This window comes from Equus asinus, chromosome 28 (genome assembly GCF_041296235.1).
Source record: "Equus asinus isolate D_3611 breed Donkey chromosome 28, EquAss-T2T_v2, whole genome shotgun sequence".
NCBI classification, from domain to species: domain Eukaryota; kingdom Metazoa; phylum Chordata; class Mammalia; order Perissodactyla; family Equidae; genus Equus; species Equus asinus.
In genome coordinates, this window is record NC_091817.1 from 32,521,918 (window position 1) to 32,547,099 (window position 25,182).

General features: G+C 52.0%; 1 protein-coding gene across 3 annotated transcripts; it reads left to right on the forward strand.

Moving 5' to 3' along the window:
- Positions 1-117: 117 nt before the first annotated feature.
- SLC9A5 (solute carrier family 9 member A5) lies at positions 118-19,507 on the forward strand. 3 transcript variants are annotated; one of them, XM_014827751.3, is made up of 16 exons: positions 118-1,725; positions 4,448-4,750; positions 6,268-6,431; positions 6,602-6,680; positions 6,986-7,163; positions 7,748-7,968; positions 8,191-8,393; positions 8,619-8,708; positions 8,806-8,876; positions 9,601-9,730; positions 10,217-10,305; positions 10,467-10,593; positions 14,536-14,706; positions 15,248-15,317; positions 15,992-16,126; positions 19,032-19,507. In XM_014827751.3, exons 1-16 carry the CDS (start codon positions 1,533-1,535, stop codon positions 19,502-19,504), a joined length of 2,697 nt encoding a protein of 898 aa, XP_014683237.2. In that variant the 5' UTR covers positions 118-1,532; the 3' UTR covers positions 19,505-19,507. The 3 variants fall into 3 exon arrangements, with proteins under 3 accessions (XP_014683237.2, XP_070356281.1, XP_044617641.2); XM_070500180.1 differs by lacking the exons at positions 14,536-14,706; positions 15,248-15,317; positions 15,992-16,126; XM_044761706.2 differs by lacking the exons at positions 118-1,725; positions 4,448-4,750; positions 6,268-6,431 and having other exon boundaries at positions 6,621-6,680; positions 7,072-7,163.
- The last annotated feature ends 5,675 nt before the right edge of the window (positions 19,508-25,182 follow it).

Consider the following 25,182-nt stretch of genomic DNA (forward strand, 5'->3'; position numbering starts at 1 on the left):
AGGAGGTGGGGCCGAGGAAGAGGGTGGAGCCAAGGATAGTCCCAGAGCGCGCGGGGAGGGCGGGCAACCGCTGCCGGAGGCGGGGCCTGCCGCCAGCCACTCGGAGGGCGCGATCGTGATCCCGTTACTTCACTGGGTAGGCCGGCGGGAAAACCCGAGCTCGCGCCCAGCTTACGAGAGCGCGCAGAGGGCTGGGAGGCTGTCTTTGGGTTTGGGGGCAATGAGGTTGCGCTCTCTTGGAGGGATTGTTACGGCAGGTGGGGTGGAAGTTTCTTCAGATAGTGGCCAGCCAGGTCTCCCTCAGTTTAGTGGCTGGACGGCCCTGATTCCTTCAGTTCGAGGGATGAAGTGGATGGGTTTCCCTCTTTTGGGGAAAGCAGAGAGATGGGCTCCTTTCAATTTAGAAGTGAAAATAGATTACACTCAGTTTGAAGGGAGAGGTGGAATCATTCCCTTTTAGCTGGGGGAAGAAGAGGGGCGGGTGCCCCTCAGTTCTGGGAAAAGGATGAGATGACTCAGTTTGAGGGGGAGTAGAACATGTTTCCCTCAGTCTTGGGGAAGAAATGGGGTCAGCTTGAATGAAAAGTGGAGACGGTCCTCCTCAGTTTGGGGCAAGACAAGCCGAATGCCCCTTAGAGTTTGGGGAAAAGTTGGGTGGATCCCTCTTAGTTTGAAGGGAATCGATAGGCTGGGTTTTCCATAGTTTAGGGAAAGAAGATAGTTCCCTTAAATTTCATGGAAAAGGTGAGAAGACTTTCCCGTAGTGTAAGGGAAAGAGAAGCTGGGTGCCCCTCGGTTTGGGAGAGAAAGAGGAACAAGCCTCCTTCTCAGCCTGGAATGAGCTGCGCCCAGTCTAGGCCTTGGAGTTTCTGGGGACATTGGGGACTGCGTAGACCATCACGGCTTTCTGGGAGCGCCCAGTGCGCGTGCGCAGCTCTGGTCTGGGCGGGGGCCCGAAGGGGGTCCTAGGCTCCGGAGGGCGGCGCGGAAGGCGGCGGCGCACTGCCCCCTGCTGTCTGCACGTGGCAGCGCCGGAGCCCGCGGCCTCAGTATCAGGGGTCTGCTGCTTGCCGCCGGGCGGCACCTGCCTTGGAGGAGACGCGCCCCTCCCGCCTGGACACCGCTCCCCGGGAGACCCCTGCCCCTCCCGCAGCGGGCTGCCTCCTCCGGCGAGTGGGATGCGGGGGTGCCCCTGGAGGGCCGTGGCCGCTTACAGCTCTGAATCCGGGTCGGGGGAGGTTTTGGGAAGGTTTGGGGGAGCGGACTCGAGGGAGTAGGTTGCGGGACTTGAGGGAGGGCTGCACTGGGAAATTTCCAGTGCTGAGACTGGTTTAGAGGGGAGGAGTAGGGGTCCAGAGTACGGACGCCTGGGGCAGGGTCTCGGAGTCCGGACCCGGCTTGGGGGTATCGGAGCCGGGATTGGGGGGAACAGGCCCCACGTGCCTGTGACGCGGGGGTGACCGGTAGGCGGCGGCGGCGACGCGGGGCCGGCGGCTGTGCGGTGCCGGGAGGGCGGCTAGGCAGGCGGCAGGATGCTGCGCGCCGCACTGCCGCTGCTGGGGCTGCCTCTGGCGGGGGCGGGAGCAACCGAAGAGCCCACCCAGGAGCCGGGGTCGCCGGGCGAGCCTCCCCCAGGGTTGACGCTCTTCCGCTGGCAGTGGCACGAGGTGGAGGCACCCTACCTGGTAGCCCTGTGGATCCTGGTGGCCAGCCTGGCCAAAATCGGTGAGTGCGTGTGTGCGTGCGCCAGGCCGGCAGCCGGCAGCGGACCCGCCCCCAGCCCCGAGTCCCCAGATCCGGGCCGGCTTCTCGCACAGTGCCCTAACTTAGGTTGCAATTCCACAAATCCGGGCTCTCACACAGTTCCTGCGCCGCCTCTTGTGGATCTCCCTCCTCCCATTCTCGCGTGGGAGCTCTGGGCATTTACCTTCTCAAAGGGCTGCCCCAGCTCTTTCCAGCCCTATACCTAGACTTTTGCCTTCTCTGATCCCCGCTTCCCCTTACAGTAAGCCCTTTGGTCTGGCCTGTACTCCATCAATCCCCAGCCTCCTGGAAACCTCTGTCAGGAGTGAGGACATGTGGGACATTGAGGGGCTAGTGTTCTCCGGCAAACTCAGGCATCCTGGTCCTGAGAAAGCAGCCTTCCTTGGAGACCACGTCCAAGTGCCCATTCTCCTAGGATACTAAACTGCCACTTTTCCTCTAGCCCCCCTGTGCTCCCCTAAAGATGCCCCCCTCTTGTGCCTAGCTGTGGAACCCTCCGCCCCCCAATTCAAGTCTCCATCCTTCCCACTTGAGGGAATAAGAAACTTTCATTTGTTGGAGCCTCACTATGTGCTGCCCGTGCTAGATGCTTTCATAGTCCGACCTTCTTCCGTATGCACAACATTGAAGGTTGTGCTTCAGACTCCTTTCCTTGAACAGAGCTGCTTGCCTTGCTTCTGCCCCTTCCTCCCTACTTCTGAGCAGCCAGTGGCCCCTCCTCCCACCCGAGACCCTCCTCCCTCTCTCTGTTGTGCAGGCTCTGTTGTGGGGGTGACTAATTATAGCTGAGCGTTGCTACTCACTCCCCATCTATGCTGGCACAGCCTGTACTCTAGTCTCACCAATAAAGTCTTCATGTAGGAACCACACAGCCTAGAATTTGCCCCACTCCTCCCCCAGGGACACTGCTTGTGGGGGACGGGAGCTGGGCAGGAACAGAAGAAGTATCCATTCTGCTCTGCTGTGGCAGCCCATTAATAATGCAAAATGGGGCTTGAAATGCCTTCAGGGAGCCTAGTTCTGTCAGAGAACAGGCTTTGTGATGGGTTGGGGTTGCACTGCTGGGGTTGATGCATGCTCTGGAGATGAGGATGGAATAGAGTCCCTGAAGGAGTGGAACGGGCGACCAAAGGTAGGGATAAGTGTGGGAGATCTATGACTGAACTTACCTTAGGGGCTGGCAACAATGAGCATAAGATAGGAGGAGCCTCAGATTTGGGAGCCAAGAATTGGGTTTGTTGAGAAGTCTGTGAATTGCATGAGGGTTCCTTCAATGACTGTGGTTTCCCCCATAAATCATAGTGCTTTTCCTAGCTTGGATGACACCTCCTCTGGAGGTAAGAGAAGAGAACTTGCTTCTTACCAGCCAAAAAAATAATCTTCAGAGAGGAGGGGAAAGATAGGTGGAACATTCAGGGATACCTTCCCCTAGCTTCATTGCTAGGAGATTTTCCCCCCTTTTATTCAACAAATATTTACGTAGGTCCCACTATGTGCCAGGCACTGTCCTAGGGCCTTCAAGTACCACTTCCAAAGGGCACTGTCTTGGCATTGGGTCTTACATAGACTAACATGGAAGCCTCTCCCACTACCCACCCCAGGGACTGTATGGGGTAGGTGTTTACTCATGGTCTCAGGGCCCAAGGGAGAGCCAAAAGAGTTTACTTTAGGGGACAAAGGTAGGAGTGGCAGTAGTGCTAGGAACCCATTTCATACCTCCTCCTCATTTCCTGTGGACAGATCTGTTATTATTTTCCTCCAGAGTCATATTTAACTAGCATTTCTTGAGAAGCTACCAAATGTCTGACATCCTGCTAGGCACATTCACACTGTATCATTTTCTCCTCACCCTGTGTGATGGGTATTTCCCCCATATTACAGGAGAAGAAATTGAAGTTCAGGTAAATTAAATAATTTGCCTGAAATCACACAGTTAGAAAGTGATGGAGCCAGAAGAAGAACTGGAGTTCTTCTGACTGCTAAACCCATTGCTTTTTAAACTGTCGAATCCTTAGTAATCCTATAGAACGAAAAGCACATGGTTTAGGAGGTCTACAGTGCTCCTAGGAGGAATGGTTTGCAATAGGTCTGGTTAGGGAGGCAGGACACAATAATATAATAATTGGTAACATTTATTGAGTGCTTACTATAAAGTACTGGGCTAAGAGCTTCTGAGTAGATTGTTTTATTTAAACCTTACAGCAATCCTATGAGATCATTACTATTTTTAGTCCCATTTTGCTGATGAGAAAACTCACAGTTGGAGGGGTGAAATTTCCTCCAAGGTCACATAACTAGTAAGTAGAGGAGCTAGGCTTTGAACCCAAGCAGCCTGACTCCAGAGGTCCTGATTTTTATAGCTATGTTATGCATACATATATGCTGAGTAGCATTTGCTAAGGTTCAAATAATGGCTATGGATAAGGGAGATCAGAGAAAGGTGAGGCCCCCTGAGGATGAGGGTAGAGAGGAGGGGCATTTCTGGAAATGGAAAAAGCAAGCAAAGGCCTAGGTTACCATGACAGGGGCACCAAGAAACAACTTTGGCTGCAGTCCTGCGGGTCAGGGGTCCTGACCTTGAATAACCTGATAAGACTGGGAAGTTGTAGGCCACTGTGTGTGTGTGTGTGTGTGTGTGCGCGCCCCATAAACTGATACTTCCTGCTCTCTTCTTGCATTGTAGTGTTTCACTTGTCTCGGAAGGTGACATCTCTGGTCCCTGAGAGCTGCCTGCTGATTTTGCTGGGCCTCGTGCTTGGGGGCATTGTCTTGGCTGTGGCCAAGAAAGCTGAGTACCAGCTAGAGCCAGGCACCTTCTTCCTCTTCCTGCTGCCTCCTATTGTGCTGGACTCTGGCTATTTCATGCCTAGCCGGCTGTTCTTTGACAACTTGGGTGCCATCCTCACCTATGCCGTGGTGGGCACACTCTGGAATGCCTTCACAACAGGCGCTGCCCTCTGGGGCCTGCAGCAGGCTGGACTTGTGGGTGAGTGACCCTAAGATCTGGGCTGGCAGAGGGAGGCTTTGCCAGACTCGTCACCCAACTCCCTTCTCCTCCAGCTCTGGAGATCCCATATTGGCAAAAACCAGGCCCTGAGAGCTCTGTTTTAGGTCTCTCCCACCTCGAGTGCAAGGCAATGCTCCAGATGGACCTTCAGCCTTCATTTATGTCTCTGCCAGTTGAGTTTGGGGTTCTGCAGCATGACAGCTGAGCAGGGGCCTGGCTCCCAGCTGTGTGTGGGCTGCCGTGACTGGGAAGCCTGCATTACTACTCTGCTGCCTTCTGCCCTCTGTTACCACACTGCCACTTGCCAGCCCTGCTTCCCTGAGGAACAGCTCACCATTCCTGTGAGGGCCTGCTATCCTGGCTTTGCCCAGGGCACATCAGAGTGGTTTTCTGTTTTTGTTATTATTTTTAATAAATACATATTATACATCCACAGAATGCAAGACACTACACTAGGTGTTCTCGCTTTACTTATCCCATTGACTCTTCATAGCATCCCTGTCGGGGTGTAATTTGTCCTATTTAATGAGAAATAGAGGCCCTTAAACTCGTTTGATATCAGGTGCAAGATTAGCAAGAGAGATCCATTTTACTGAGGCTCTTTACCTTCAGGCTGCCTTGTCCTGCTCCCTTCTTCCTCACTTCCTGCCTCCAAAATCCATTCAACCCTGAATGTTGCTAATCCATACTTCTTCCAAGGTGCAAGGGGAGGTTTGGGGACTCCAACCTGGTTTTCCTAATGGGTTAGTGAACTCTTTGGGGCAGGAAGCCAAGGGAGGACATCAGATCATAATAATAATAGTAATCCTAATAATAGGTAATATCTATTGGATACTTACCTTGTATTGAGCACTGGCTAAATAAAGAATTTTTTTTGTGGTAGGTACTATTATTATTCCCAGTGTATACACGAGGAAACTGAGGCTCACACAGATTTTATGATATGTTCAAGTCCTACCTGTGGTGGGTGCTTTTCATACTATATTCAGCCCTCATAGATGGATAGCCCTTCCCCCTCCTGCTGAGAATTGTGAGTGTCATATCCCTTAAGCTGAGAACCAGGAGTGTGGGAGAAAGTGCTCTCTTTTGTTCTTCTCCCTAATAAAGCCAGTCAGCAGCCAGTTTCCACCTCCTGGTGATTATTGCTAGTGTTGCTGTAGTTTTTATTGTCAGTGCCACCTTAGCTTTCTAGGTTACATAGAACTCTCTTAACCATCTCCTGGGTTGATTTTTGCAGCCATCTTGTGAGATAGACAGATGAGGAGGCATGGCTTAAGAGGAGTCATGTGACAATGATAGCACCAACATCATAGAGCTGGAAAACAGCAAAGCCAGGCCTTGGGCTCAAGTCTCCTGACCTTCAGGCCTACTCTCTCTTCACCATCCCAAGTCCTCTCTGGGCATCCTTGTTTTAACAGTTGGGGTGGAGTCTGGGCTTGTCGCAGGGAACGCTGTAGGAGCCTCACCAATTACTGTCCCCATCTCTCCCTTGAAAGCCACTAGAGTGCAGGCTGGCTTGCTGGACTTCCTGCTGTTTGGGAGCCTCATCTCAGCAGTGGACCCTGTGGCTGTGTTGGCTGTCTTTGAGGAGGTGCATGTCAACGAGACTCTCTTTATCATCGTCTTTGGCGAGTCCCTGCTCAATGATGCAGTCACCGTGGTGAGAGTGCTCAGCTGCCTGCCACTCCCTGACCCCAGGCTGCCATGGTCTGACCAGCAGGCTCAGACCCTTCCCCAGGCCCCCTGGGGAAGAAATATGGTCTCAGCTTTCACCCAGCAGTCCCCGTTGCTGCCGTCCCCCCCACTCCTGACTCTCCTCTTCTCCCTCAGGTGCTGTACAAGGTCTGCAACTCCTTTGTGGAGATGGGCTCTGCCAAAGTACAGGCCACTGACTACCTGAAGGGAGTCGGTCAGTATTTCCCCGCTCTCGGCTGGCACTGGAGGTCTCCCTTCCCTAGGTTGCTGAGTCCCTGCCCCACCATTGCATCAGGACAGAGGAGGCTGTTTGGGTTGCCTCGTTCCCTTTCTTCCTCTATGGAGAAATGGGGCCCTGAGAACCTGAGAAGGAGGGGCTTTCCTGGGGTCCTGGCTCTGGCATCCTGACCCCCGGGGAGTGTGGTGGGCATTATCCTCCACTCCCTGCCAGGAAGCAGTCTTGTCAGCCTGGGTATGGTCCGGGCCAGGGGTTATGCTGACAACCAACTCCTCCCCCAGCCTCCCTGTTTGTGGTCAGTCTGGGCGGGGCAGCCGTGGGCTTAGTCTTTGCCTTCCTCCTGGCCCTGACCACACGCTTCACCAAGCGGGTCCGCATCATCGAGCCACTGCTGGTCTTCCTCCTCGCCTACGCAGCCTACCTCACTGCTGAAATGGCCTCGCTCTCCGCCATTCTTGCGTGAGTCCTGGGGCCCTTGCAGGCAGGCAGCTGGGAGGGGGTACTGGAGATGGTTGCTCCTCGCATGGACAGAAGCAGGACCCTGAGGAATCCATAGGTTTCCCTGAACCCTTGTGGTAGTGGGAGCCTCAAACTCCATGGGGAGACATTAAATCTCATGGAACATGGTAGTGTCCCAGGATCTGCCTCTAGAACTGTCCTGGGTACCCCAGAACCCAATCTTCCTCTGCCTGAAGTGTTCTCTGGGGTATGGGCTGAGCTGGAAGTAGATTTCAAGGCCTGGTGCCACTGGCTGTGGTGGCCACAGCACTCCAAAAGGTGCCTCAGAGAGTATGCTAGTCAGAGCATGTTTCTCCCACCTTCCCTTCCAGGAGGCAATGAGTGGGAAGCCTGGAGATTTGGACCTTTATCCCAGGACCACCACTACCTATCCTTGGACAGTCTCCATGCCTCCCTGGGCTTCAGCTCTAAGAGTCTGACATCCTGTGATGGGCAACATCCTCTCCTGCAGCATGCTTAAATGCCAGAGGCTGTGCCTCCTGCCACCCCTCCTCACTTGCCCTGTCTCTCCATTTCTCTCCCAGGGTGACTATGTGTGGCCTTGGCTGTAAGAAGTATGTGGAGGCCAACATCTCCCATAAGTCACGCACAGCTGTCAAATACACAATGAAGACTCTAGCCAGCTGCGCTGAGACTGTCATCTTCATGCTGCTTGGCATCTCAGCCGTGGACTCTTCTAAGTGGGCCTGGGATTCTGGGCTGGTGCTGGGCACCCTCTTCTTCATCCTGTTCTTCCGAGCCCTCGGTATCGCTGGCACCCTCTGCTTTCCCACTCTCTTTCCTGCCCTCCTCCCCCTGTCAACTCATCCCCCAACCTGAGTCCACAACCTTGTCAATCCCTAAGCCTCCCGTTGTTGCTCACCCATCCCAGACCCTGTCAGACCTTAGCCCAGATATCTGGTGCCATCCACTCCCAGTGCCCTCTACTCCCAACGCCCTGCTCCTTCTGGCCTCCCTCCTGCTGTAGGCGTAGTCCTGCAGACGTGGGTGCTGAATCAGTTCCGGCTGGTCCCTCTGGACAAGATTGACCAGGTGGTGATGTCCTATGGGGGTCTGCGGGGGGCTGTGGCCTTCGCTCTCGTCATCCTACTGGACAGGACCAAGGTCCCTGCCAAGGACTACTTTGTGGCCACCACTATTGTGGTGGTCTTCTTCACAGTCATCGTGCAGGTGGGAGTGCTCACAAGGCTGGGTGGGGAGAGGGTCCAGCAGGCCCTGGGAGAAGCTTGGAGCCTATGGGACAGGGACTCCTCTTCCTCTTGAGGGACACATGGGCCTGACTTCCCAGACCTTGAGTGTAGTGAGGTGGGGGTACAGAAGCTGAGGCCTAATTATGGAGAGATAAAGGCAGCAGGGAACTGGATAGGGCAGGGCTCACCTGCTGCCTGTCCATAGGGTCTGACCATCAAGCCACTGGTCAAGTGGCTGAAGGTGAAGAGGAGTGAGCATCACAAACCCACCCTGAACCAGGAGCTGCATGAGCACGTGGGTACCAGAACCCCATCCCTCCACCAGTCCCTCTCTCCCTTCTCCTATTTTGAGCAGAGTCCTGATCCAGTCCCCCTACCCACCCCCCTTCTAGACTTTTGACCACATTCTGGCTGCAGTGGAGGACGTTGTGGGGCACCATGGCTATCACTACTGGAGGGACAGGTGAGGGAGCTGCCCCGAGGCTCCTTCAGCAGCAGCAGCCCCACCAGCCAGGGCAGCATGGGGGATGTACCACACTTCTGAGAAGGGACACAGCCAGACTCAGGCTGGGCGACCTCTGCCTGAAGCCCTTCAGTGGCATCCCAGTACTCTCAGGATAAGACAAGGCTCCCCAGTGAGGCCTGCCCAGCCCTGCATGATCTGGTACCTGCCAGACTCCAGCCTCATCGTGCTCTGCTCTGTCTTTGACTGTCTCCCTGTTAATTACATGGACTCTGGTTTAGAACCTCAGGACCCACCATGCTCCCTCCTGCCTGGGCCACTGGGACCTTTGTTGTTCTCTCTACTAGAACACTCCCTCACCTCCCTCTCACCTACTTAACCTCTGTTCATCCTTCAGATCTCGCCATTGGCATCAAGTTTTTAGGGAGGACTTCCCTCGTCTCCCTGACTAGGACAAATCCCTATCATACTCCATAATTATCCATTGTAGTTCTTGTCATGGTTGCAATTTTACAGTTATTTTTAATAACTTCAGTTAATGTCAGGCTTTCTCATAACACTGTAAATTCCATAAGGGCAGGGACTAGCTTCAAGTTCTCCCGGGCTGAGGCCTATACCAAGAGAGCCAGGCTAGTGTTGGTGGTGCCCCTGCCCTGTCTGAGGAAGGGCCAGCCAGCTGAGCCTTGGAGATGGCACTCAGGGCCGGGCCTGGCATCCTCTGTAGGTGGGAGCAGTTTGACAAGAAGTACCTGAGTCAGCTGCTGATGCGGCGGTCAGCCTACCGCATCCGGGACCAGATCTGGGATGTGTACTACAGACTCAACATCCGGGATGCCATCAGCTTTGTGGACCAGGTGGGTCAGCAGCCAGTGGTGGGTGGGCAGGTGGCCAGCAGGGCATGAAGGGGCAACAAGCAGGCAGGCCCTGAGCAGGGATTTGAGAATTCCCAGCAGACTCCATGGTCTTGTGAAGTGACAGCTGCAGGAACCAGCCTGGCCTGAGGCCGACATTCAGAGTCTGGTAGGCAGGACAGAAAGGTGGGGAGACAGCTGGACTCTGGAGTCAACAGATGTGGTTTAATTCTTATCATGTATAGGCTTGTGACCTTGGTTAAGCCACTTATCCTCTCTGAGCCTCGGTTTCCTCAACTGTAAGAAAGCAGGAATAGGAATACGTATGTCACAGTTTTGTGGATTTAGTATGTAAAGTGCCTGGTATAGTACCTGGAACATGAAAAGAGCAAAATAAGTGTTAACTATTGTTAATCTTTTTATTACCCTCTGACTATCCGGGCTGCCGTCTATCTGATTGCTGTCTGACCTCTGTCTTGGCTCCTGCAGGGGGGCCACGTCTTGTCCTCTACAGGGCTCACTCTGCCCTCTATGCCCAGCCGCAATTCTATGGCAGAGACCTCTGTCACTAACCTGCTGTAAGTCCTTCAGCCCCCTTCCCCTTCCTGAAGCTCCTCTCTGTTGGGCCCTCTCTTTCTATCCCTTCTGGGGAGGATTTGTGAGCACCTTTGCTTCTGCCCTTCCCCTGGCCTGTGCCTCCTGGCCCCTCCCCAGTATACATGTTTCTTGCATCCTGCAGGAGGGAGAGTGGCAGTGGAGCGTGTCTGGATCTGCAGGTGATTGACACAGTACGCAGTGGCCGGGACCGTGAGGATGCTGTGATGCACCATCTGCTCTGTGGAGGCCTCTACAAGCCACGCCGCAGGGTGAGAGCAAGCAGAACATAGGAGTTCCAAGGGGCAGTGTGGGGTGGTCTGGGGAGGCCATGATCACAGTTCAAGGGGCAGTTGGCACCAGCTTGTGGAAAGCAATACATGCCTAGTTAAAGAGTGTGGGCTTTATCTTGTCAGTAATAACGTTTAGCTTTTTTTTTTTTTTGAGAAAGGGTTGGCCTGCTGCAAGCACTGTTTAAAGATGTCTTTTCTGGTAGCAGAGTGCAGATCAAATTGGAGAGGTTAGTTGAGAGGCTGGGAGAGCCACTTGGGAAGACAGAGTGAAGCACTGTGGTTTAGAGCTGGGTGGTGGGAAGGGAGAGGAGCACATAGACTGGGCGATTGGCCGTGAAGGGGAGAAGAGCAGACAGAGTCCAGAGGGCTTGATGGGGTCACAGACAGAAGCAGGAGTGCTTCTGAGGATGCCTGTGGACCAGCTTAGGGTGGGGAAAGCAGACATCTGTTTTAGGTAATGTGAGTTAGTCCAATGCAGGTCACCAAGCTTTGGGGCTGGCGAGGCCCAGCCCATCCAGGAAGGAATCTGTTGCAACCCCACAAGGGGGCAGCAAGCCATTACTTTGAATCTTTCTGAAATGGGAAGCCAGGAATTACTATTCCTGGCAGTTTTAACAGTCAAGGCTGTTTATACTGTTGAGACAGAATTGGTTTCCTTTAACTTGCTCCCTCTGGTCCTGATTTGACTCTCTGCAGCTCGGCAGAATAAATCTTCAAGGGTTTCAAGACAGCTCCCTTTCATACAGGCCTCCCTGCCCTCAGGCCAGCATTTCCTCTCCCTGGTGTGTCTTCTCTGGGTCATAAGAAATGAGGCCTAGGATGGAAGGTGCTGCTCTAGTTGTGGTAGGCCAGGGCAGGGCAGAGGGGCTCTCTCACCTTTATAGTTCTAGAACTTGCCATTCTCTTCCCACAGCCCAGAATCCCTCCAGCTTTGGCCCTCACCACCCTGAGGCCCCATATTGTCCTTACAATCAGGCAAACCCCCATGTCTCCCTCAGTTAATGGCTGTTAAACCCTGTCTCATCCAACCTGTGGGTTTCTCATTTTGTTTTGTTTACTTTTTTCTTAAGGAAAATTTTCACTCATTCACAAAACTAGAGAGAATAAAATAACTCTCATTTATCCATCACCCAGCTCCAATAATTATCAATGCATGGTTAATCTTGTTATATTCTGTACCCCCACTATACCCATCCACACTTTAATTTTAAAGCAAACTCCAGATATCATATCATATCATCTCTAAATATTTCAGTATGTATCTCTATGTGGTAAGAACTCTTAAAAAACAAATATATATTACCATTATCACAACAAATAACAATAATTCCTTCTACATCAAATATCCAATGTTCATAAATATCTTTTTCCAGATGGTTTGTTTAAATTAAGATCCAAATAAAGTCCACTCTTTGCATTTGGTAAATATGTCTCTTTATTAAAAAAAATCTGTAACATTTCCTTCTCCCTCCTTTTTTCCCCTTGTTATTTATTTATTGAAGAAACTGGATACTTTGTATCAGAGAATTTCCCATCTATAGATTCTGCTGATTGCATTCCAGTGGTGGTATTTAATATGTCCCTCCATCCCTCATATTTTGTGGCAGTTAAGTCTAAAGGCCTGGTCAGATTCAGGAGCATTCAGTAGGTATGCTATGTGTTTCTTACTGTGTGACATCAGGATGTTCACAGTGACTGGTTGTCTATGGATTTGTGTGTGTAAGATTGGTCAATGGGTTCAGTCCAACTAGTTCTTGTGTAGTCAATCAAAAAAAACCTGGAATAAGATTGTGTTTATCCCTGTTAAATGTCATCTTATTTGATTTAGCCCATCATTCCATCGTTTGGATCCTTTGTCTGCCACCAAATATCTCCTCAGATTCACATCCTATGAAAATTTGCTAAGCCTGTTAACTTTGTATTCATCCACATCAACATAAAAATGTTGAACAGGATAGAGCTGAGGACAGAGCCCTGTGGCATGCTACTAAAGACTTTCCTCCAGACTGACATGGATCAAGCATTTTTGGGGTATGGTTACTCAACTAGTTCTAAATCCACTTAATTATACCATAACTCCTCATGTTCTTCACAGAAATATCATTAGAGAGGGAGACAGAAGTGTCCAAGGTGTCATGATTATGGAAGTCTAAAGTGCACCCCGAGGTGTCATGGTGGTTTAGAAATGGCCAGCTGGAGAGAGTCCTGAGTAGCTAGAAGGGGGAAGGGGGGCCAGGTGTGTGGGCCAGAAATATAAGTTTATAGCTTAAGAGAGAGAGAAGGGCTGAAGATAGAGATTTGGAAGAAATCTACATCAGAGGTTTCCTTACCTGGCTACATCTGAATCCCCCGGGGAGCTTGCTAGAATACATATTCCTGGCTTCACCTCCTGGAGATTCTGATTCTGTAGTGTGGAATGGTTTGAAGAGTTTGTGCTCTAAATTAAGCCCCAGGTGATTCAAATGCAGCTGCTCTGATGGCTAGTGTTTGGGAACCAGAGATCTCTATCGCTGGGCTAGCTGAAGCTGAGAGAATGGATAAGTTCACTGGAGAGAGCATTCAGAGGTGAGAGAGGAGCGCCAAGGACAACACTGTGAGGAGTGTACATGCAAGAAAAGGAAAGGGAAGCAGCAAAGGAGAAGAAAGAAGGAAACTTTGGAGGAGCAGTAGCAGAGGGTGTCCTGGAGGGCTGGATGCTGCACAGAGGTCAGGCGAGTGCCTAACCAGAGGCCATGGCACTGGTGACCGCGAAGAAGGCAGCGCTGTGGAGCTGCGGACCCTGGAGTTGTATTTCTGATATTTAAGGAAGTAATGGGTATGAGGGAAAGTGTCAGGATCAAAGTATAAATAAGAGTTTGGCAGCAAACGGGTGACAATGGCATCAATGGAATGGCTTTATTCAAGGAGGTAAGGGAGGGAGCATGCTTAAAAGCAGAGGGGAAGGGGCCAGTGGCGAGGGAAGGATTGAAGATGCAGGAGAGTGGAGAAACAAGAGGAGCTGGGAACTGATGGAGGCAGCAAGGAGTGTGCTGAGCAAAGAGGAGGCCTGGGTTGGGGAGTGATGAGCCCTGTGAAGGAGCTGGACCCCTTCACCCAGGAGAGAGGAGTACCTCTGGGTGAGTAGGTGGAGGACGGCAGATGGGAGACTTGAAGGGAGCTCTTAGAACTGGTTCAGGGAAGCAGGGAATATGAGGTATAGGAAAGGAACCAGACTGGGGATGTGGTGCAGACAAGCTGACTTGCAACACGCTGGTAAACTTTGGGGGATTAGCGCTAGATAATGAAAAGGCTGCCAACTAGCCGAGGGCAGAGAGGGAGGCAGTCTAGGCTGTGTAGCGGGCTTGGTCTTTATGAGAAAGTTGGAAGGGACAGATGATGGGGTGGTCCTGAACTAGGCACAGGTAGTTGTTGGGACCAAGAGGGTCCAAGGTGTCATGATTATGGAAGTCTAAAGTGCACCCCGAGGTGTCATGGTGGTTTAGAATTGGCCAGCTGGAGAGAGTCCTGAGTAGCTAGAAGGGGGAAGGTGGGCCAGGTGTGTGGGCCAGGCTCAGATAAATGCAGGTGCAAAGAAGGAAATGTCTCCCATCATCTCATAGTAGTCCCAAGGGACAAGAGACAGGGTCCCCTGCCCCTTGTCACTTCAAATCAGAGGAGATTTGGGAGAGGGCAGTAGGGGATAGGGAAAGCCAGATTTGAGGGGATAAATTCTGGGATAAAGTTTTTCCCCAGTGAACTGAGAATATACTGTGTTTGGCTGGGTTCCTATGGTATTTTTTTTTTTTTTTTTTTTTTTAATCCATGGCTAGTTCTGGAAAAACTGGGCTGGCAGGGCCTATGGTGAACATGTTGGGGCTGTGGCCTGGGGTTCCTGTAGGAGGCAGGCACCAGTCTCATGGCAGGGTGGGCTGTCATTGCCAGTACAAAGCCAGTTGCAGCCGCCACTTCATCTCGGAGGATGCGCAGGAGCGGCAGGACAAGGAGATCTTCCAGCAGAACATGAAGCGGCGGCTGGAGTCCTTCAAGTCCACCAAGCACAACATCTGCTTCACCAAGAGCAAGCCACGACCCCGCAAGGCTGGCCGCAAGAAGGCACGTGCTTTGCTTTCTCTGGGACTCCTGTTTGGGGCTGGAGGCTGACAGCATGCAGTTTTGAGCCCCCAAGTGTTGGAATCCAGCCCAAGGGGACCCTTAGTTGGATAATCCTCAGGACCTTGGTGGCTGCAGCAGTTGGGTTCCCTCTTGCATCTTCCTGGAGCCCCAGAAGTATAAGGTGAGGCCTTTAGAGGGAGATCAGCCTCTTGACCATGTGGTTACCTGCTGGGAAAGAGCAGGTCCTCCTACCAGAGGTGAAACAAGCAGGAGAAAGGCAGATTCCTTGGGGCGAAGGTTGCTGTGCAATTCCATGAGCCCCTAATTCAGCCTAGGCTGATGGAGTGAGAGTCCTTGCTGCAGTGTGGGTTACTGACTCCACACTTTCCTGAGGGGCCAAGGGATAGTAACCACTGGGATTGACACAGATTGTCTCCCCTGCTACATTATGAAGACTTGTCCTCCTGTTGACCCTACCAGATGACAGGGTTGGAGTTTGGAGCCAGGGCCAGAGGCTTAGGGTTTTTCTTTTGGTCTTCAGAAGGATAGCGTGGCTAACACTGAGGCTACAAATGGGAAACCTCCTCGAGACCCGGGCTTTCAGGACACAGGCAAGCAGGGAGTGGGGGTAGGGTAGAGGATGGGAGGGGGAGGGCAGGGCGGGGCCCACCAGCCAGAGTCCCGAAGGACCTCCTCTGTGCTGCATTCAGTGCTGTGAGCTGGGGCTCTTCCCCTCAGGGACTAGATGGGCACACTTGATTTCAAAGCTGGACATGTTCTAAGTAGTTATTAGACAGTTTGTGACAGGAGGCATCTGATAGCTAACTGCAGGTTATAAGCTCTGAGGACTTGGGGAAGGTGTCATGGAGAAGGGGAAGCTTGGTCTTGGCCTTGAAGGAGGGTGGACCCTGGGGACTGGTGTCCCGTCTGCAAACCAGGAGTTTGGATGAGCTAAACGTTGATGGGCCTTCCAGCTCTCCAAACGCTTGTGTTTTCAGTTGATGATGGGATCTGGGGCTGAGAAGAGAATGGGGGATCTGGAAAGTGTGACTTCCCTCATGGCTTCCTCTGAGGATTCTGCTTTCCCTGGTTGCCTCCTTGGGCTCTGAGTCTCACTTCCCTTCCTCTCAAGCCCCCAACTCCCTAGGCCAGTGCTGAAATGGCCAGAGAAGCAAGCAGGTGCCTCTGCCAACCACGGGCTCTGCCTGGGTGGACAGGGAGCTGGCTTAGGGTGTGAGGCAGCTGCTGGGCTAGCCACCCCCACTCAGTTCTTGTTCCTGTCCAGCTGCTGTGATCTTAACCGTGGAGTCTGAGGAAGAGGAGGAGAGTGACAGTTCAGAGACAGAGAAGGAGGACGACGAGGGGATCATCTTTGTGGCCCGCGCCACCAGTGAGGTTCTTCAAGAGGGCAAGGTCTCAGGTAATGGCTTCCTCCCAGCTTCCCTCCCCTCTGGAGCAAGCTGGAGCTGTGCAGTTGGCTTCTTCTCGCTTCACTCATGGCCTCTACTCCAGACAACTCCCTTTTCCTGTTCACTAATTTATTCACCAACCAGCATTTACTGAGCATTCCTTTATATCAGACACCTGACATACATGATCTGATTCAACCCTCACAACCACCAAGATAGGGAGAGTGAGCTCATACAGCATAGGGACTTAGGACTTATCCAGCATCCCACAGCAGAACCAGAATTTGAATCTGACCCACCTGACTCCAAAGCCCACAGCCTTTTCACTGCCTCGCTGCCTCCCTTTACAGTCTGGCGAGGAAAATGAGGTGACAAGCAAACCTAACACCAGGGTCTGTTGCAACCATGCTTAGCACAGCTGCCCAGGTAGAGCCCCTGGTGAGGGTGGCAACTTGACCTGGGTAAGGAGTCATCAAAGTGGCATTACCCTGGATAAAAAGCAGTATATATATGTTTCCATATGTGGAGACCTAACTCACTCATAATGCTAAATATCACTGCTAGTTGGCTCAGGCACCCTCAGGTGTCTTTTTAAAATGTTTTATTATAGAAAATTTCAAAATATGTAGTAGACGGAATAGTAAAATAAACTCCCCACCATTACTTAGCTTCAATAATCACCTTCTCCTAACCAATCTTATTTCATCTATACCCTTATCTATGCCTCTCTCTTCACTGGGTTCTTTTGGAGCAAATCTCAGATATCATATCACTTTATCAATTAAGTACTTCAGCATGTATCTCGAAAAGATAAGGATTCTTCGGTAAGAAATATAGCCATAATACCATTATCATTTTTAAAATCTTTGTCATCAAATAACCAGTGTTCAAATTTCACTGATTGTCTTAATTTTTTTTAATATAGTAGGTTTGTTCAAATAAAAATCTAGACAGAGGGGCTGGCCCAGTGGTGAAGTGGTTAAATTCACATGCTCCGCTTTGGGGGCCCAAGGTTTGCACATTCAGATCCAAGGCACAGACCTACAAACTGCTCATCAAGCCATGTTGTGGCGGCATCCCACGTACAAAATATTGGAAGACTGGCACAGGTGTTAGCTCAGTGACAAACTTCCTCAGGCAAAAAGAGGAAGGTTGCCAACAGATGTTAGCTCAGAGCCAATCTTCTTCACACACACACATACAAAATCCAGACAAGGCCCACACATGGCATTTGGTTGATGTCTCTTTTAACCTATAGGAGCAGTGGTTCTCAAGGGGGTGGTGGAGTGATTTTGTGCCCCAGGGGACATGTGGCAATGTCTGGAGACATTTTCGGTCGCCACAACTGGAGGGGTGCAGTTGCACTGAACGAGTAGAGGCCAGGATGCTGCTAAAAATTGCACATGACAGCCCCCACAACAAAGTACCTGTTCCAACTTGTCCGTGGTCCCCGCCTCCTGCTTTTTTTCCTTGCAATGTATTTATTGAAATAACCTTGTCCTTCCTTGTCTAGATTTTGCTGACTGCATTCCCAAAGTGTCACTTAATGTTTCTCTGTCCCTTATATTTCCTTTAAACAGGTTATTAAATCTAGATCAGATTTCAGTTTAACTTCTTGGTAAGAATACTTCATAGACGGTGATGGTGTACTTCCTGTTGTGTCAAATCAGGAAGCACATACCATCTGTTTGTCTCTCTTTAGTGAGGTTAACATTGACCCCGGGGTTCAGATGTTGTTAGCCTGATGCATTCGTTATCAGGTTCCCCAACAACTTTCCCTCAAATGGTCCTCGCAGCCATTGATGATCTCTGCCAGATCCAGCATTTCATCAGGGGTTGCACAATGGTGATTTTTACATCAATTTTTTGTCTGCATTTATTAGGAAGAATTCTTCTATAAAAAGAACTTCCCCTCATCAACTAGTTACTTAGAGCTACAGTTCATACAGGAAAGAATGGATAAATGCTGGACTTTCACCTTTTACTTAGCAGTTTTCAGACTAATGAATTAGTTCCCTAGCATGCTCTAAAGGTGAACACTGAAGTTTCTTGTTATTTTAGTTTTTGTTGTGGTAGTTAAAGTTTAATATTCCAGGTCTTTCAAGAGAGGTAGTTTTACTTCCCATCGCAGCATCCATACATTTCATAATGTACTCAGTCACGTTTATTGGACTGCTCAGGACTTTATCAACGAGCAGATACACACTGAGCACCTAGACTATGCAAGGCGTTGTGCTAGACTTTGGAGAGCAGGGAGTGGTAGGTGGCCAGAGGGCTTCTCCTTCCTAGGTTTCCTCTTTCAGGACCTCAGACTTCCTGTCATGCAGCGGCTGAGCCTTCCATCCTGGCTGCCAGCAGTATGGGGATTTTCGGCTCATGTCCTCTGTGCTGTGGCATCCCCTTTGCGGCACAGCTTTAGCCTGCTATTAGGTTTGCATGAGCTCATGCTCCCGGGCTCTGTCCCACCAAAGGGCTGTGGTGGGTGCTTGGGCAAGGTGCCCAGCAGCAAAGCCTTTGGCGTGGAGCCTCGAGATCTTCCTCACCCCACTGCCGTATCACCCTGGGATGGGGCTTGGCAGGATGTGGTTTCCGAGACTGGTGCTGCAAGTCAAGTCAGGTGAGGGCTGATCGCAGATGGGGTTTTTCCTGCCTCACACTTGCTTTCGTTATTTTCAACTGTTGAATAGATATTTCTTGAGCAACTACTGTGTGCCTAGCCCTGTGCTAGGTGCTGGGGATACAACAGGGAGCAAAACCAGTTGTGGCGCTTCTCCTCGGCAGGGTGTTCATCAAATAATTGCACAAAGGAATGTAATATGGCAACTGTGGAATGAATTTATTTATGAACGTGTGCTTAAGTTCAAGAAGGATTCCACTGTGTTGGTAACGAGCACGTGTGTACTCTCTTGTCCTCAGGGAGCCTTGAGGTGTGCCCAAGTCCACGCGTCATCCCCCCCTCCCCAACCTGTGCAGAGAAGGAGCTACCCTGGAAGAGTGGGCAGGGGGACCTGGCAGTCTACGTGTCCTCAGAAACCACCAAGATTGTGCCCGTGGATATGCAGACAGGCTGGAACCAGAGCATCTCGTCCCTGGAGAGCCTGGCCTCCCCGCCTTGTACTCAGGCCCCGACTATGAACCGTCTGCCTCCCCACCCACTGGCTGCTGAAGAGCCCCAGGCCCCTCTCGACCTGCCTTCCGTTCCACACTCTAGCTTTGCCTTTCCCCCCAGCCTGGCCAAGGCTGGCCGTTCTCGCAGTGAGAGCAGCGCTGACATCCCCCGGCAGCAGGAGCTGCAGCCCCTCATGGGACATGAGGACCACACCCATCTTAGCCCAGGCACTGCCAATTCCCACTGGTGTATCCAATTCAACAGAGGTAGCCGGCTGTAGCCCAGGGACTTGGGGAGGAGCAGGAGGCCGGAGCCCCTGTGGGAAGTGTTCCCTGAGCAATGGGCAGAGGAGCCCACTCAACCTGACATGGGGTCAGAGGGGCCTGGACTGAAGTAGCAACTGGGCTCCCTTGGGGTTGGTCAGAGGGTCTCCTGGGCTGGTCCTCAGAGGGACCCTTTTCACCACCCTTTCCCTAACTCCTGCCACCTTCCCTTTCAGTAAGGCCGTCACCCTGGCTCAAGACCCAGTCCAGAGCTTCTAGGGGCTAGGCCTAGAGACTTGGGTAGCTGATGCCCCTTTCCCAGTGGGGCCTCCTGGGGTCACTAGGCAGCTGTTCTTGCCCCCAAAGCAAAGACATCATTCCTCAGCTGATGCTGGCTTTTCCTGCCCTCCACATCCTCCCCAGCACCAGCTCAAGGACAGTGCAATGAGGCTCCTCAAGGGGCTGGTTCTCAGAGGGATTGGGGTAGGAGGTGAGCAGGCCTCAACCTTGGGCTTTGCTACCCTGTTGGGTCAGCTATCCATAGCCAGTTTTTTTTAGGGCAGTAGGAATCTGTCTGCACTTGCTTTATCTCCTTCCCTTTGCTGACAGTTATTGGGGGGATAGTTCCTTCTTTTCCAGGACCAAGGCTGCAGGACTGGGCCAAGCTTCAGATCAGGGTTGCTTCTTAGCCAGGGTCACTCAGGCTCTGCTGCTTTGAGTGCAAGTCTGGGTCTTGTCTTTCAGATCCTTGGGTCTGGGTTTTCTGAGGAGGGAGACAGTGGCCTCTGGGCTCCCATATTACCACTTTGACATTCCCCAAACAGGGAAGGAACCAGGTATCCTAGGGCCACTGCTCCACTGCTCTGGGAGCTGGGATGCCTGGCTGCAGTGGTAAGGGGGCTGACTGGGTGGCAGGTGACTTTCCTGGGGTTAGCAGGTGCACCTGTGTTTTGTACCTTGTACCTAAGATACATTAAACATCTCTTGGATGGATGAGTGTCCTGTGTCCATGTGTCTGGAGGTTTTTTGGGGAGGCAACAGGGACATCTGGTGAGGGAAATGGAAACTTCCAACTGCCTGCCCCAGGGCTTTATGGATAGAGAATGGAGGGGGGATCCTGGGAAGGACTGTTAGGCCCTCTGGCCCTTCCTCCTCACCCATACCTTCCCAATATAGTTCCCTCACAGGGGGCCTGCAGTGACAGTCCAGGGGCACAGGGTCACAGAACTGGGAGTCCACAAAATGGGGAAGGCCAGCAGGGAAAGAGACCCCAGAAGTCACATGCAATGTTGCCCAAAGATGCAGCTACTACACATCGGGACCAGATGTCCTTCCTTGAAAACCTGGAGGCAGGTGTAGGACACATGAACCAAGTGTTTTGCACATGGCGGGTGGGAGGGCAATCTCAAGGGAGCTGGTTACCCTGAGTGTTTATGATACAAATCAGGTAACATGGGGTCCGGAAACATCTAGGGATAGAAATCCCTGATAATAGCAGTCCCAGATTTGATTCCCACTGTGTCTGAAGGACTTTTTAAAAATATATCTTTCTTTATTGAGATATCACATACATACCATAAAATTTAACCATAAAATTGGCCCATTTAAAGTGTACAGTTCACTGGTTTTTAATATATTCACAGAGTTCTGCAACCCTCACCACAATCTAAGTTTAGAACATTTTCATCATCCCCTAAAGAAACCCTGGACCCATTAGCAGTCACTCCTCATCCCCTGCCTAGCTCTAGGTAATCACTAACCTACTTTCTGTCTCTATAGGTCTGAAAGACTTGACACACTGCAAAGGTTAAAAATCTGGTCAACAAACATCTACTGTTTCAATGTTACGACGCACATGCAGAGAGTGTGAAGAGGAGGAAGAGTGACTTAGGCTTTGCCCTTAAGTTGTTTACAGTTGGTAGTGATAAGGCCTAGTAGTTAACAGTCCCAGTTGTCACTTACCAGAATGACACTTTAGGCATGTTACACACTCTCTTTGAGCTTCAGTGTCTTCATCTCTAAAATGGGATAACAATCATACTTATTTCATAATGTTGCTGTCAGGATTACATGATAAAATGAGAAGACTCTAGTACAGAGCCTGACCCACAGTAAGGGATCATAAATATTTGTCATTTTTGGTCTTATACTACAAGGCAAAGGGCACAGCAAGTGCTGTGGGGCGTTGAGCAGATCTGGGAAGGCTTTGGGAGAAGTCACTATGCATGTGAGTGTGTGAGTGTGTGTGTGTGTGTGTAGGGGCTCAGACAACACGGGCAAAGTTGGGTGGGTGCATTCCAGGTAGAAAGCACAGCATAAACAGAAGATGCCTAGAACAAACATATAGAAAGGCAAGGAGCAGTGAGTGATGTGCTCAGAGAGATCAGCCAGGGACACAAAGGGCTGAGTGGAGTGACCCTGGTGAATTGTGGGTGCAGCAGAGAGCCAGCCCAAGAGAATTGTGATCTGGGGAGAGTGGGCAGTGATGTGCTTTAGGGAGCTCAACTGTAGCTGGTGCCACATGGAGGATGTGAGAAACCCCAGGTGGAGGACGGATTGGGAGAAGGAAAGGCTAGAGATGGAAGACCTGTTGGGAGGCTGCTCCAGCCGCCCAGGGATGTGAAGGGGCTGGTCTTGGAGAGGGCTGGCTGCCATTCTTAGATTTTAGTGTCAGAATCACTGGGGAGCTTGTCAAACATGTAGATACCTGGGCCTACCCAAAAGGTTCTGACTCAGGTCTATGTGGGCCCAGAAATCTGTAATCTTAATCAGCTCCCCCAGAGGGAGGTGGCCCACAGACCACATCCTTCAAGAATTACTAGATTTGAAAGGTTGTAGAAATCAAATCCACACAAACAGGCAACTGATGGTGTGGGGGAGGGGGTGGAGAGGGGCTCATGGGACTGGAGCTGGGTAACTAAGAAGTGGGTGGGACTGCCAGGCAGATAGGGTTGGTCTGAGATGAGCAGACTGGAAAAGAAAGCAGGTGAGCACAGCTGCGGGAGGCAGGCACCTGGGATGCAGGAGAACAAGCAAGTCAACAGCTCATCCATGGGTCACCACTTGACTGGGCAGGATGGCAGAAACGGCCTTCAGTGACACCTGAACTGCATCCAGGCCTTGAAGGAGGAAGGATTTTGACCTGGGAAGATGGGCATAGGCATTCCAGACAGAGGAGACAGTCTGAGACAAGACTTGTAATCAGATGAATTTTCTAGGCCAGTTTGGGAGCTGAACAGAAAGGCTGTGATGCCTCTGGATGGCCTCAAATGCCACACTAAGGTGTCTGGAGTTTATTTAGGCCAAAGTTGAGAGTGGTCTGGAAGGTTTGGGGGATTCATCACCCTCACTGTCTGGGACAGTACTAAAGAGGGTATGCAAGGTTTGAGGTGGAATAAGGCCAATGACTATGGGTCTCTTATCATTAGGCCCACTGCGGTACAGAGCCCCCATTTTGTTTTTGATTGATTCATGTTGGCAAAGAACGGGAGACTGGGGGAGGGCTGGGGAAGGGGTGGGAGAGGGAGGCCCATCCCCATTTTATGATCTCAGTGGAAAAGGCTGCTGTGAGTAGATTTTACTGCCAGGACAGCCACAGAGATGGGCCCCATGAGTCACTGCTCAGTTTTGCAAGCTCAGCCCATAGAGCCTGCTGTGGTCAGCGGCCCAGGCTGGCTCCAGGCCCAGCCTCCAGTGTTCCCCACTAGGTCTCAGTCTGTCCCCATTTCAATCTGTATCTTTGCCATCCTGGGGCTGTGTATCCTGCAGATCTCTGCTTTTTTTGTGTCCCTTTCAGACTGAGCCTCTGAATCTGTCTCCATTTGTCACTCTGGTTTACATCTGGCTCAGGGATGGGGAGCCTCAGGAGGCAAGGGTAGTGTGAACAGTCTCAGGCATCCCTAAGCATTTATTCTGTGCCAGGCCCTGTGCTGGGTGCTGGGAGTACATAAGTGGACAACACACAGTCTCTGTTTTCATGAAGCTTACAATGCACATTCTATGTGGAGTGAATAAACCAAGGCCTGGCCCTGCCCCTCAGTCTGTCTGCCTGCCTGTGCCCAGGGATGCTGGGGTCAGCTATGGCCTGTGGCTTGAGGCCTCTCATTTGCTGCTGGCATTGGAGGGTATGTGTGCCTGCCAGCAGGTCCCCCCAGCTCTTAGGGCTCCGAGGGAGCCTGGCTGGTGGGAGGGGGTGGGCAGCAGAAGGAGAGGGAGGGGGCAGGAGGCAGTGACTCAGTGGGGCGGCCCTGGGACAGCAGGGGAGGGAGCCAAGGTTGGTTCTGATGCTCACTGAAGCTAGAGGAGGGTAGGAAGAGAGGGCTGGCTGGGGGTTGGGGATGGAGCAGGACAACTCCAAAGCTCCTCTCCAGATCAGCTCATAAAGAAGGCTCCTCAGCAGCTGGTCTGAGAGTCTGCACTCTGGGTGCTGACGTGGCAACTGGGATTAGGAGGGGATTGCTGCTGTTCCCACCACAACTACTTCTGATGCTCAGGTTCCCTCCTCCCGCCGCATCCCTGGGCTCATGAAGGAGGTGCCTGCCTTAGAGCCAGGGAAGCCATTACACCCACTGCCCCCTCCCCACCAGGAACCAAGGGCCTGAGCATGTTGTGGGGCACAGTGCCTTCTTCTGGCCACACAGCCTACCTTTTTACAACCTTCCCAAGAATTTTGGGGAGTGTCAGGTCAGGCCTACACACCCCAAAGGGACCACCTCACACTTCAGAGCTGGGAGAGATCTCACAAGCCAACTATCCGAGAGCCTTTCACCAGTTCAGGATGCCCTGACTGAGGGTGAAATGAAGGGCAGGGCACGAACACAGCCCAAGTGCTGGCAGCAAGTGGGCGTTTGACATATGAAGTCTTCCCTTGTCCTCATGGCAATCCCAGGAAAAAGGAATGACTTTTTTTTTTTTTTTTTTTTTTTTACAGGTGAGTAAGGTGAGGCTCAAAGAGAACTGAATGACCAGAGCTCGCCCAACAGGTAAGTGGAAGAGCAGGCCTGGATTAGTGTCTCTCAGGCTCCGGGAACCCCACATCAGACCCAGCCTCCCTGGCTAAGCTTTCTGGGGAGGTGGTATGGGGCTGTGGAGGGGCTTCTCCCATACTGTAAGTGAAACAAGTGCCAGGAACGCAAGGGAGTGGAGGTTCTGGCACTGGTGGAGGGGCAGATTCTGGCAGGCCTGGGTCAGCTCCCACCCCCGAGGCCTCCCTGCTCCCTCCTTCCCTCCAGCCCAGTCAGCAGCGCCCCCATCCCAAAATGGGATCCAACAACTTGTCTCTTGGTGCCTGGCCCTGGGGACTGGAAGGAAGATGGGGACTGCAATAGAGGGGCCCTCCCTCCCATCGTCCATGAAGATACCCCTACCGGCTTCCAGCAGTCCCAAGCCGCTGGGCCGGGCTTAGGGAGTCTCTCTTTTTAGGGGCCTCCTGGGCCCCTGGGCTCACATTTTTCTTCTCCTGGCTGAGAGGAACGAGTGTTCTTTGTTTTGCTGAGGGAGGCTGGGCTGGGCTGGGCAGGGCAGGGCAGGGCAGGGCTTCCCCCCCCCCCCCCCCCCCCCGGTACTGCGTGCATTCAAGAGCAGAAGCCCTGGCAAGCCCCTTCCCCCAGCCCCCGGGAGGACCCACGGCCTTACTCACCCTCGCGCACCCACAGCGCCTTCCCTAGCGGGCCATCGCTTCTGGCGCCCTTCGGCA